General features: G+C 43.0%; 1 protein-coding gene across 13 annotated transcripts in view; it reads right to left on the bottom strand.

The window, feature by feature from the left end:
• The window catches only part of RAPGEF4 (Rap guanine nucleotide exchange factor 4), a 283,628-nt gene that overhangs the window by 58,758 nt on the left and 210,532 nt on the right, over nt 1-14,338 (bottom strand). For all 13 annotated transcript variants that reach the window (XM_036084822.2, XM_036084824.2, XM_078071000.1 and 10 more), the window contains 4 exons: nt 4,723-4,807; nt 2,887-2,947; nt 797-873; nt 212-358 (listed from right to left, as the gene is read on the bottom strand). In XM_036084822.2, the coding sequence (XP_035940715.1) occupies nt 212-358; nt 797-873; nt 2,887-2,947; nt 4,723-4,807 (370 nt within the window). The remainder of the gene's footprint in view (nt 1-211; nt 359-796; nt 874-2,886; nt 2,948-4,722; nt 4,808-14,338) is intronic.

Genomic DNA, 14,338 nt, shown 5'->3' with positions numbered 1-14,338 from the left:
TGCACGCATATGCAGCTTTATTGGAATACCCCTTTTGGGTCACAGAACGCACACCAGCACATTGACCACACCAGGTCTGTAACCAAGGCTCTTTGTTCCTAGAGCATTCAGTAGTTACAGTACTGCTCAATGAACATCACACTCCAATCTTCACTTGTCTGGCAAAAGGAAAAAGGAGATGCCCCTCCGCCACATTTTGCCTTGGACTCACCCTCAGGATCCGGTTGAAATCCTCCTTGTCTACTCTTAAGAAGTGGCAATTATCTTCTCTCAAGACGATAGAAGCAGCTCTTGGGGCATCATTCACTAGCGCTAACTTGCCAAAGTCATCCCCCTCATGCAGGGTACAGACCACACCCTGGAGGGAGCAGAACATTCCAATGAAGAAGGTCCCTGAATCTGAGCAAACACCCACTCACCTCACACCACAAAACGCTCTTTCCCACACACACTGTATATATAAATGGGCTGCACCCAGGGATGCCAAGGGGAATTATATAATTATATTATAATGTTTTATTTTTTTTATTGACTAATATGGATTATGGCCTAACTTAAATGTATACATTTTATGTATTTATTTTAAATGTATACATCTCTAAGGAGACGATCCCCAGAAAGTTCAATTCTACTGAGTATAAATTAGATAATTTATGATTAGAGATGCTATAATGTCTTTTCCACGTTGAGTAACAATGTTCTTGCAAGTTTAATTGTAGCACTGCATTGTTAATACTTAGAGCCACACTAGTAAATGGAGCATAATAAAGTTTCAAAAAGAAAAAGATATATATACCTTGCCATAAATGACTACATTCACTGATCCTTTTAGAATAATGTACCAGGAGGTGCCTTCTTCCCCCTGGTTAAACACTAGATACAAAAAGATGAAAAGACTTATGACAAGAATAGAAGCACATCAATATAAATTACAGCTTATCAAATCATCATTTTTAAGTCCTCAGAATTATGCATTTATTCCAGAAGGAAAAAAAATTACTGGCAAATACTTATTCAGGTGGAATAGTATCTCCTTTTCTATAGAACGTGAAAGGAACAGAAATACTGCACTATTTGCTATGCTCTAAAAGATATGAATTTACTAGAGATCAATGCACCAGCAATCCATTTCTTAGAGCATTAAATACACTTTCTCCCACAATTCATCAAAACTTACTATGCTAGAGAAAATAGTTTTTAAAAGTAATCTGACCACAAATGTGAAGTTTGAAAACATGAGAATCAGCACTACATATTGTTTATGAATACATACCTACATATTATTTAAAAATGGGTTGGAATGATACCCACTACATAAGGGTAGGAGAGAGACACAGTGAGAGAGGGAACACAAACAGGGGGAGTGGGAGAGGGAGAAGCAGGCTTCCCGTGGAGCAGGGAGCCCGATGCGGGGCTCGATCTCAGGACCCTGGGATCATGACCTGAGCCAAAGGCAGACGCTTAACGACTGAGCCACCCAGGCACCCCTATAATTCCATTCTTTAGAAAATATGAAAAAATGGTATAATGTTAGTGTTTGATGAAGATGAGAAAGGTGCTTGTAATCTCTGTTCTTTTTAAAGATTTTATTTATTTAGGAGAGAGTGAGAGAGAGCAAGCAGGGGGAGGGGCAGAGGGAGAGGGAGAGAGAATCTCAAGCAGACTCTAAGCTGAGTGTGGAGTTCTGATGCAGGGCTCGATCTCACAACCCTGAGATCATGACCTGAGCCAAAACCAAGAGTCGGACACACAACCGAGCCACCCAGATGCCATACTTAAATATTTTATTTTTAATAAAATGAAAACAATCAGGAGTTTGAATGAAAAAAATAAATGAGAAGTTGTAAGTCATCAGGGATGATAAAAATAAAAAATATTAAAGTGAACTTTTAAAATGTAAAGAAAAAACATTCTTACTAAAATAAATATCCTTGTTAGGGATACCACTTTTGATGACTGAAAGTAAAACATTTTGAAATGTAATTTTTATAACTTTTTGCTTTTACGATTCATGTTCCTGCTTATTTGACTAACACAGTCTGAAGAAAGGGCAAGGTTTTCCAAAGAACATCTCTTGAAAAGTTAACAGGTGTCCATTTAAAAAGGTGTCCCATGTTTCACTAAGTTTAAAAAGTGTCAGTTTAAACGAAGTGAACATTTTTCTTTACTTCTGAGAACTTCTGAGAACCTTAGTGTGCTGATGTGTCTTCTGATTCTCCATGGGAGATTAGAGAAGGTGGCATTTCCTGACTTGAATAGATCATGAACCATGTTTGTCAAGAGTGATTTTGCAGAGCTTGGGGAAGATGATGGCCTAAACAATTTTGTTCACATGTATTAATATCAAATTTCAATTTCTTGCTTCCGAATACCAGCACAGAACTAAACAACTTGGATTCTGGAGAGATAATGATATACTAGCACTGTCTTAGTATCTGGGGCGAGGAAATCCTCTCAGGCTTGGAGCTGATAGTGGAAGTGAGAGAAGAAAAAGCAAGCAGGGTCGTTTATTGCTCTAACTAGGGATCTTGAGAGACAGACTTGTTCTCCGAAAACCAAACTGAAGTCATTGTGCAAACGTCCTGCATAGGGTCCTTCCCTGATGAAGTCACTGCCCCCCCCCCCCCAAACACTGCCTTGAGTCAGCAGGGAGCAAGTGGGGACTCAGGCCGGCAAGAGTTACCAAGCTGGTACCAGAAAACCCCCATGAAGCCATGGAACGGATGCATGCTGAGAAGAAACGCAGGTCCCCGAGAAACTAAACCGCCACATGACATCCTGCTAAGTGTGACGTGGGCCCAAACAAGGAAAGCATTTGCACTCAGGTTCCCCTGGCCTGTGCTTGCGAGAGGCTTGCCAGGCACAGTGTTCATTACGTTTACTTACACACAGTTCCTCCTTTGGCATGAGACTCAAAAATGAGAACACCTGCTAACTCCCGTTTCACCTAGGGGAAAAAGAGAAAGAATTTGGAAGGGCAGATTTGGGGGGGGGGGGACTTGTTCTCTTTCCAAGCAGTACCGACTGTACCCTTTTGCCCACGCAGCCATCCCCCACTTTGCTGGCAGCTACTCTCATCTAGAACCACTTTCACTAAATTTGCCACCAGATTCTTACGGCTCTGACAAAAGCTATTTTGTAGGCTAACTCATACAAGACAATCTCCCCAGAAGCCATTTAAAACATGGCCTCCCACGTATGAACCAGCAAGTTTCTCTGCCAATCGCGTCCGTCTTGGGTGAGAAGGTGAGAACATCTACAACATCACAGGACTCTGTTGCTGAGAGAGGCTCTTCCTTACATCACACATAATGCATCGCTACCCACGTGTTGGAAAAGTCAGTATCTCAGAGGTGAATAATTAAGCCTAAATGTGTGAGCAGATTTATATTCCTACATAGCTAGTTATTTTAAAATTCTAAATTATGGTCCCAAATTCTGGCTCTATCTTCCTAAGAACGAAGTGACCTGAGAATTTCCCACAGTGCCTGGGGACCCAGGGTTTGAGCTAGAAGAGGAGACTCCCCACAGTCCTCTCAATTCCACCAAACTGGGCAAGTCACAGCAGGAGCATGCTGGGAACCTGGAGCACAGGTAGGGAAAAGGAGTCTCCCCTCCTTTCCCTCTACAGCATGAACTCATGATGCCTACACGGGCAGGGGCACCCCAGCTGAGGCGCCCAGGCATTAGACCTATCCCCACCCTAATGGACAGAGTGAGGATGACAAGGATGTGTGGGAAGCTTCTAGACCCCCAGTAGTGCAGCAGGAGAGGAATGGGAAGGCGGCTCCATCTGAGTTGAAGCGGGAAGGGTTTGGAGCCCTTTGCTTGGAGCTGTGGCAAAGCAAGTTCCTCACTGCTCTCAGGAGACCTGACACCCCCCGGCCACCCCCCCGCCCCCAGTACCACAGGCACTGTAACCAAGTGACGGCACAACGCCACCTAGTGAGCTGGTAATGAAAGGCAAATTAGGCATGGAGATACTGCCGAGGGGCCTTAGATATGATCTGTGAATATTGAAACAACTTCTATTTACCATTGTTATTGAATTATTAGCATATAGGAGACTTGCGTTACCTGGAAATCACATTCCTGTATTCCTTCTATGGGAAGAAGTGTTTCTGTCCCTATTCAGAGGCCAAATTTCTGTCCACTGCCTTCCTAAATAACCTAATCATGTAAACGTTCAGAGTCTGATATAGTAATGAGGCCATTTTTCACTAGTGGGTACTGCTACGGGGCTCTAACATATTTGAAGCAATGTTCTCTCGAACCCTCTGCTTCCTCTCAGTAGGGCAGCAAACCCGGGCAAAGCTGACCCTGTGGGCCAAGACAGGCCATCTTGATGTCTCTCTTTCCTCCTTCTGGCTCTCTATTTCACAGAAGGGTCTCAGAGCTTCTCTTAAGGCCTAGTTCTCTTGTCTAACCAAGATTCAGGTTTGGAAGGATGAAGTACATTCTTCAGTCCCACTCACTTATACTGCTTTAGGGTTTAGGGCACATGGACAACTACTAACAACGTGAAAATAAGTGATCCCATTTTGGGATTGTTCTTGGGTATAACCTCCTTAGCATCTGATGAGGGAGAGTAGGGGTGATTTATGAGGTAGAATTCAGGCATTCCTTCACCACCACCCCCATACCATAATACTCTTCTCCACTGCTAACAGGGCATTTACCACTCCCACCTCCCTGACCATGCTCAACTAGGAGACAACCTACTGTGGTAGAAAGATGGGATAAGGCCTTAATGTGAATGAGCTCTTCATAGATAATCTCTAGGTCATCCACGGTCCTCTGGCCAGGTCTACAAAGAGAAAAAGTAAAAAGAAAACAATGAGAAAAAAGTCATTGCAAAAGCTTGAAATATAGAAATGGATTCAGTGATCAGTAATGTGTTTAGGGGATTTCTTAGGAGAAATCTCTGCAAAAAGATACTGACAAAGGGAAAGATCATGCCATTATATCCCTAAAAGAATTTTTGAAATGAATGTGTTCCTTGATGGAAGGATGTGCATACAGTACTCTTCCCTTCCAATCTGAGGGAAGAATAATTCCACTCACATTATAGTTGGTAAACTTATCTCTCACTTCGTGATGATTGCTCTAAAAATTGCTTTTCATTGTCATCTGAATCAATAACTACAAAACTTGTCTTTTAACAAACTAGGAACAATTGATTTCATCAACTGGATGATTGATCCAAATTCCTTGGGATCCTGTGTGATGTCTTAGCCTAACAGAATAAAGCTCCTGTCACTACTGTTTTGGGTTATGTAATCTGCTTCTAGCATAAGGCTCAAATAGAAGGTTAATATAGACTCAACATTTTCTCACCTGTCCCTGAGGAAATGAGGGCATGAGATGAGCAGAGGCCCTGGGATTAGTAAGAAAGGGAGAGAAGGAAGGTATACACTCTCATTTTCCAAAATCTGTTCCATGGATGACCAGTCTTCCATAAGATGTCAATCAGTGTTGTATCGAAAGTTTTTTTCTCTAAATTATTATAAAACTAATTTCTAATAACCTGCCTCTAAGGATAGGATATGAGGGTGTTATGGACATTTTGGCATGGGAGGACTGAGTGGATTCCTAATCATCTTTCTTGTCTGTGATTATTCTGCAATCACTAATAGTGTTTAATTATACACCAATGATAATTGATATGATTGGTCAATAATTTGGGTTTTTTACTGCTCTCTGCAATTCGAAGCCCTGGCAAATATGTTTTTGAAACTTAAAAACAAACAAATGGGCTATTAATTCTCAAAGTGCTATGTGGATGGACAGGCAGCATTTACTCTCAGCTAACTGGGGCAGTCATATATGTTACCTATTATAACCATCAGTCCATTTGATGTATTTTGTCCTAAAATTTCAATAATTTATGATATTCCTTAATGTTACTCTACATTAAATAGTTAAACCTTAATGAGCTAATGATGGTGTTTCATCCTTAATTATGTTACATTGTATTTATTTTTATTTTTTTAAAAGATTTTATTTATTTATTTGACAGAGAGAGAGATAGCGAGAGCAGGAACACAAGCAGGGGGAGCAGCAGAGAGAGAGGGAGAAGCAGGCCTCCCGCTGAGCAGGGAGCCTAATGTGGGGCTCGATCCCAGAACCCTGGGATCATGACCTGAGCCGAAGGCAGATGCTTAACGACTGACCCACTGAGGCGCTCCAATTACGTTACATTTTAAAAAGTGTTCCGTGTTCAAATAAATTTGGGGGTGTTGGTGTGCTGGACAGAGCACTAGATTTTGAGTCCAAAGATCAAGTTTTAACCTCAGTGCAACCACTCACCAGCCATGTGACATTAGTGTCAGTTTCATCTGTAAATTGGGGACAATACCTTCCTGAGAGAGGTGTGAGAGCTAAAGAAGTAGTGAATGTGAAGGTACCTGCATATTATTTAAGTGGAAAAAAAAAAAAAAAACCCGGAAAAGTGATATTCAAAGCTCAAACCCTTGTTTAAGAAGTTAAACAAACTTACAGATAAAGTATGAAATTTGGGCCAGCAAATTACATCTGAAACTTCGTGAGTTATTGGATAAGTAGTCTGAGCAATCAAAACTGAGTTGTAAACATTCTAAAATAATTGACTGGATTAAATAATTTTGCAACCATATTATATATATAATATGAGGGACTTGACAGATCAAGTGTGGCTAACTGGAGGAAGAAAGCTCTTTGCATACCTTGCACATTACCTTCTCAAGGGCAGCTTTGACATGAACAAAAGAATGGGATCTTTCTTTTACAGCAACAACAGAGGATATGTTTCCTAATCCTGACTATTCAAAGGAACAGGTATTAAATCCATGACCCAGGGGGATGCCAGGCAGCTTCACCTCCTGTGAAGGATCACTACTGAAGGACACAACTGTGTGCCAATCCAGTGCTTATGGATGGAACTCAGGAAGTATGGGACCCAAAGACACCGAAGAGAAAGCTATAGCCATGGGGACTCTCGGGGAGCCAGGCCTTCTTAGTAAGGGGCCTAATCTACTACTTGACTTAGACCTGGGGATTTTGAAACTGGGACCCTTGGGGATTTAAAAGTCAATTGAGTCACCTCAGTCCATCTACCAGGATAGAGGCAGCTAATGTGAAAGTCTCAGGTCGGCATAATAGGATTATGGCTCTTCAGCACGAGGAGCAGCCCTGCGGTTCCTGCTACTTGACATCAGCTGCAAATAGCACGGACCCTCCTAGAAGCCTGGCTAAAAGGGAAAACAGTTGCCAAGTCTCATTCTCACCACCATGGGGAGGAAGAAAACTCAGCTGGGAAAAGAAAAGGTTGGAATTTAGCTCTAAAATCTTGACAGATTCAAAGTTTTGGGAGATCTCTGAGTTTAGGAGGAGTGTTTACAATATTATTGATGTGAACTCCATACTGATCAACTCTTAGAGATTAAAATAAAAGCGCTGCCTTTAGAATCTATAAATCCCATATAGTAGAACTGATTATGTATGCCAACTATACTTCAATAAAAAATAAAATGAAAATAGTTCTATTTCGTCCAAGAGTTAAAACCTATGATGAAGAATGCTGTCAGATCCTCGATGCAGCATTGGACACAGTGGTTCAAGGCTGCCTTTGAGCCATTCTGGGTCATCTTAGGATCTGCACCGGAGTGTGGGAGAGGAGAGGTGAAGATGGTAAAGCATTTAAAGAATTTTTGCAATCTCTTCGACTCCCTGCTGCTCTACACCAGCCGCTGAGCACTGCCTGGAGCTCCCTTCTTCCGTATCCACCCCCCCACCCCCCACCCCCCGCTCTCTCCTGCTTTTCTAAGTGTTTCTTCTCCTGCCTTCTCTGGTCTATTGTTCTTTCGTTCACTTCCTGAGTTGTGCTACGCTCCAAGATTCTGCTGTCAGCTCTGTGCTCAGTGTGTTCTCCCTTCTCTCCCTGGGGAAAACCCCCCAACTTTCATCTATGTAATGCTGAGACCTAAATCTTTATCTTCAAACAGATGCTGTTCCTGAGCTCCAAGAGCTTCCTGACCATCTCCTCCCAGATAAGCCACAGGTACCACGAGCTCAGTCGGTCCAGAAAGCCTCCCTCATCATCCTACAAGGCTCTGTGAAGACAGATCTCAATCTACTTTTCCGGACTCCTCTGTCTCCCCTCTCTTCACTCCTTACCTCACAGCTCTGCTCTCTGCTCCAGCCATACCAGACACGTCTGCATTCCTCCCACATGTGAGGCTTTTTTGTGCCTCCGTGACCTTCCACATGCTTCTCTCTTCGCTATATTTTGTTCTGCTGCAAGCCCAACTCAGATGTCATCTCTCCTAGCTAAAATTGGTCCTCCCACCCTTATTCTTCCATGACACATGGTCCTACTGCTGTGGTAATTACAACAAACTGTCAAGAATGCTTAAAATATCCGTAACTCTAGTCTGCTCTTCTCAAGAGAAGCAGCATCTGGTCGTGCAAAGGGCACTGGATTGGAGATCTAAATCAGGAACTTCCTAGCGATGTGATTGGTGTAATGCCTTGTTTCTGCATCTGTAAAATGGGAATAATACAGGGTTGTCATAAAGATCGAATGAGTTAATATACACAAAGTACTGATACACTGGAAATATAGCACAAGCGCAGGATGGCATTATTACCAGCTCATCAGATGAATGAACACACATGTTCTTACAATTCATGCTGAATTCAGGGTCTGCCCAAGGAAGAAGGCAGCAGTATCGTGGATTAGTTCTTGTTCTGTGGCCTGAGGGAAACAGGGGCTTGTGCTCTGCTGTCCTTCCTAATGAAGGTCAGGTCAGATGAGGTGCCCATGACACAATTCACTTTTGATATGGCACATGTTTGTGTCATGGCAGACAGTTAATTAATAATGGTGGAAGGAGACAGGATGAGAATATTGAACCTCACCTCTTACTCCAAATCCCCTAAAATGATAGAAAAGACATATTTTCTATAGGATTATAGATTTTATTCATCCAGTTGTGAGGAAGAAATTACCATGTTAGACCAGCGGAAGTCATTCAGTCTAACTAAATCAAGATCAGTGGTAGCCTGGAGAGAGGCGACCATCGAAGACCAAGCAGCACTTGTGGAGCTCAGCCCTTTTTTGGCCATATTTTTATCTGCCATACTAACGGTCTGATGGGAAAGGTATTTTAAAATCCAAAAGAGCACTGAAAACAAACATGCATCACCATCACCACAAACCACAAAATAGTACCATGGCCAGACCAGAGAGTTTTAAGAATTCTTGGGTGACAGAAAGCAGAGAGGAATAAAATGTCTGAGAAATGACTGGAAGCCACCACAGCTCCATCCTCACAGAAAACTACCACGGGAGGAAGACAACCGACAAGACAAGGGCAGGAGAGGGTCAGAGTGGTTCACCCACAGAGGCTTCTCTCAGGTCTGCGGGCCATCGGCTCTCTTTCCCACGCCCCACACGGGGCACGAGGCAGTGCAGAGTTTCCGGCCAGGCTCAAACTTGAGACCTGCTCTGCAAGACAAGTGCCCGGGAGGAGCCCGACAGAGAAGCCCTGGGCCCTCCTGCCGGGCACAGAGGATGAAAAGGAGCAGCAGCTCTCCCAGGAGCGAAATATCCAGAAAGGCTCCATTCCTGGGAAATCCTCCTTAGTCTGGTAACGAGTGGGAGGAAGGGAGGTGGCTTCGGCTGGCCTGCTTCCCCGTGTGCCTCTCATAAAGCAAAGCCCGCCCGGAAACACGGCCACTGCTGCCTTCCGGGGGCGGCTCTGCTGGGGAGGCGGACCGCACCTGCGCAGAAACCCATGCGGCGGCTCCCTCTACCCCCTGCGCCTCCATTCATCAGTGAGCACTACAGAGAAGCAAACACTTCCACCAGCTTGCTGGGGGCTGTGGAGAAGCCCACGGCAGCTATCTGAAACAGAATGGAACAAAGCCTCAAAACAGTTTAGCCTCCGAGTCCTAAATAACATTCGAAATGAAAGGGAAAAAAGAAAAAAAAAGAAAGAAAAGAAAGACACAACCCCGTGGTCTAACGTGCTCAATGTAATCACAGGGCAAGCCACTGTCATTTGGCCATCCACCCAGGTAGCTGTGAACTTTTTGGTCCTGTTTATAGCAAATGTTTTAATGAGGTGACAGAAGTCAGGACTGCAAGGTGTGAGCGGACTTACTCTAAAAAATGAGTATATTCCCAGTTAGCAAAGCCACAAAAGCATTTGCGAGAGATTTGCGGCAAGCAAACTCACTGATGTTCCCGGAGCCTCAGCCTATCGTCAGGACTGGAAGTGGAGGGAAGTCCCAGGGAGGAGGTCAGCGGCAGCACAAGTAGCCAACCTCTACCCACCAGAGTGAATCACAATATGAGCCCCTCTCCCGCCCCAGGTGGATCTTCGAGTTTGTGGCAGCGAGGAGGGAGAGCCAACCCGCCTCTCCCAAGGCCGCCAGCTCAGAGCTGCTGTGCCATCTAGTGTCTCAGGAAAGACTCACCTCTCTACTCTTGATCTTGATCTGCAGCCCCCACCCCCCCCACCCCCCGCCCCAAAGGGCACCTGATAACAACTACAAGTGAGCCTTCCCCACCACAATCACTGAACAAAGTCACATTTTAAAAGCGGGTTTCTCATGGCAAACAGTGGCATTAAGCACCTCTCATGCTTTGGTCTTTACGGGGGTGACAGGGAAAAAATGGAGAATAGATCCTGCAAATCAGACCCCAGCCTGTTCAAACAGTAATGAAAGGGTCCCAAGGACTGAAGGCAATTTGGCTTTCAAGAGTCAAGGGAACACTGTGCCCCAAGCAGGAGGAGGGAACTCCCATGCACCTTCACAGAGTAACCTATGAGGCTGGGGAAGTGAATTGACTCTCTAGCTGCTCTGAGTGGCAGCCGGTGAATGTACCTGGTCTTTACTTGTCCTTCTCCAGATGTCACAGGGAGAGATATTAGGCATCCCTGCTTCTTTACAAATCTGCGTGGTGCCACATTGATGTGGATTTGTCGGATCCTGCTGTGGAAAGGCCTAGTTTCTGCAGGGGATGCATTCTGGCAGCAATGTCTAGTTACAGACAAGATAATAAACGGGGATGGATGGAGAAGCAGTTTATACATTAAAGGATGGGAGGGCTCAGGTGATATTGGAAGCTGCTGGTAAATACAGTTTTATCAAGGAATTTATCAAGGTCGGAGACAGAGCTCCTCAGTTATTGGAACATGGATAAAATGAGGGATTTGTCCAGGCACCAAGCTGCATTTTGGTGTGGCCAGTGGTAAAATATGCCGGAGAGAAAGTAAATAACCCAGTTCTTCTAGACCTGTTGTCTAGTAGACCTCGTCCCTGGTGCGTGGGGAAAATACCCAGAAAAGTCAATGTTATAAATATCTAGTAAGCCATGGTCATGCTTCAAAATAAAGGAAATGCTTTATTATTTTTTTTTTCTGAGGGGTGGGGTGGGAACACTTTATTTTTCTTGCAACACTCCACTTCATTCCACCTGACTGTCCAGCTCATAAGTCATTTCTCAAACTTGGATCATGTTCCAACACTCTTAAGATCTTGAGATCTCACCTCTTCCACTTCCCTTAAAGGAAGTTTGGTGTCACTACCCACCCTCTTGTCTAAAAAACCAACGTAACGTGCTTCTTTTCTTCACCTCCCAGGACCCTTGCTTAAGAGATAGATATTCAGTGTTAGAGCCATTCCAGGAACCTGGTGACTGGACATTTGAAGTGCCCTGCCCTGCTCCGTCTGCTCACTTTCCTGCCACACCACCGCCCCTTCACTTTATCTTTAACCCAGAAAAGAACATTTTAAGTTTACTTCAGATGAAAGTAGGCATTTTTTAGTTCTGATAGCAATGCCTGGGTACATGGGGATTCTTTCCTTCTTTGTGAGGTTAGAAATGAATACAGTCTACCACTGCAGTCAACGGCAGATGCTTTATGAATATTTCTGAGAAATGAATTCATCCCCATCAGGATATGGGGTAAGTTTCCATAATTAAAGCCCCTGAGTGCTAAGTGTTTTTAGGACAATGTAATTTAAGGTTTTTCATGTTAAGAAACTGAATATGCCCCCCCCCAAAAGAAACTGAATATGCCCAACATTCTTCCAGCAAAAGTGTTTACTACAGGGACATGCTAGAAGTTTAAAGTTAAACCTTTGAAAAGGTGCAAGTAGAAATATTTTCCTTTAAAACACCTAAGCAGCAAGTTGAGAAAAACAACTCTGGATGGCATCAGATAGGATAGCTACTGGCTTGCCTTTGTGTATGATTGTATATATATATATAATGATAGAAAATGCAAACTTTTTTGAGGAGGTGCTGTATAGATGGATTATTGCTTTTTCCTTGCAAAAATTAATTCTTAATTAATCAGAGACAGAGGGATTATCCATATCTCTTTGGATTTCACTCCTCATTCAGTAAACACACTAGAGAGGACAAAGTTGAAGCAACCTAATAGAGGAAAGAATATTCTTTGTGGAAAAAAAAAGGAATGAAACTGGATTTGGAGTAAGCAGACATGTGGACTCGGTACCTAGTTCAGCCACATATACTTCTGTGTGATGTTGAGGAAGGAACTTGACATCTACTAAGCTCAAGTTCTTCACATGTAAATGGTGGATAATAACATAAGTCCTGCTCGTTTCATAGAGTTGTTCTGAGGTTCAAGGATGGGAGGTATAGAAGGTCACTATATAAACTATATAGTGTGATTCATCTATTAATGATTAAGTTTTGTTTGTATCCTGGCTAGTGAGTTGATGTGAATATTTTTCTAAGTAGATGATAACACCTGTATTCCATTCAGGTCTATAAGGTAATAATTGAGTAAGATAAGATTAGTCTGTAATAATTATTTTTAAATCAAGTACCCATGACATCTTTCCTCATTGATACTCTAAGAATAAACCCAGGAGGCCATTTTGAATCCTTTTTGGCCCAAGAAAGGTGGTAGACCACAGTAAAGAAAACAGATTCTGGAGCTGGACAGACCTGTACCAAATCCTGAGTCTAACACAGGCAGGTGATTTAACCTATGCCTGTTTCCTAATCCATAAAACGGGGATGATACTAATAACTACCTCACAGTTCTACTGGAAAAATTGAATTAGATCATTGTTGAGCATAGTCCCTAGCATATGTGTGCTCAATAAATGTTGGCTGTGATTAAATACAATTGCATTTCCTTTTCTGTTTACAATCTGTTTGTGAAGTTGGGAGAGGGTAAGCAGGTATTATTAAACTCGCTTTATAATTTAAGAGATTTGTAATCTGGAGATGTTGGGTACTTTTTAGTGATTTGGTAAGACTAGAATCCAGGGCTCTGGAGCTCAGTCTTACCTTCACTTTATTTAGCAGTCTCTTGGGTCAAATGCATGTATCTCAAATGCTGTCATTAAATTCTCAGAGCAAGACATGTATCATATGACCTCACTGATATGAGGAATTCTTAATCTCAGGAAACAAACTGAGGGTTGCTGGAGTGGTGGGGGGTGGGAGGGATGGGGTGGCTGGGTGATAGACATTGGGGAGGGTATGTGCTATGGTGAGCACTGTGAATTGTGCAAGACTGTTGAATCACAGATCTCTACCTCTGAAACAAATAATACAATATATGTTAAAAAAAAAAAAAAGAAGAAGATAGCAGGAGGGGAAGAATGAAGGGGGGAAATCGGAGGGGGAGATGAACCATGAGAGACGATGGACTCTGAAAAACAAACTGAGGGTTCTAGAGGGGAGGAGGTGGGAGGATGGGTTAGCCTGGTGATGGGTATTAAAGAGGGCACGTTCTGCATGGAGCACTGGGTGTTATACACAAACAATGAATCGTGGAACACTACATCAAAAACTAATGATGTAATGTGTGGTGATTAACATAATAATAAAAATTTTTTAAAAAATCTCAAAATAGAATTAATTTTTAACCTCAAAGAACTCAATATTTGGCATTGTGTCCTTAGTCTCAGCATTCTCCATAGATAGCAGAGAAATCTACCTACTGCAAAGTTGACCATCCACACCTCCCATAAGGTTCTTCAATGGTGCCCCAAATGGCTATAAAATAATATCCAGCACACAGAGAGTGCACAGGAGAACCCCCTCAATCTGACCTGGGCCTAACTCTCCAGTCACATTTACTAGCATGCTTGGTCTGGGCATTCATTTAGTGTGAAATAGCTTATTGTTCCCTGCTGGAACTTTCCTGACATCTTTCTGGCCCCAGTCCCACCCCTGCACTCCTGTCAAGCTAGGAGTTCTTTCTTTGTTCCGGGAAAAAGAGCACTAAAATATTATTTTTTTGCTGCTGTTAAGAAAGGGCTTGAGAATGAACCTAACATCCAACAAGGACTGACTAAATGT

This window comes from Halichoerus grypus, chromosome 4 (genome assembly GCF_964656455.1).
Source record: "Halichoerus grypus chromosome 4, mHalGry1.hap1.1, whole genome shotgun sequence".
In the NCBI taxonomy this organism is placed as follows: Eukaryota; Metazoa; Chordata; class Mammalia; order Carnivora; family Phocidae; genus Halichoerus; species Halichoerus grypus.
Note: the sequence above shows the minus strand (reverse complement) of the source record. Positions and strands in the feature narration are given on the sequence as shown.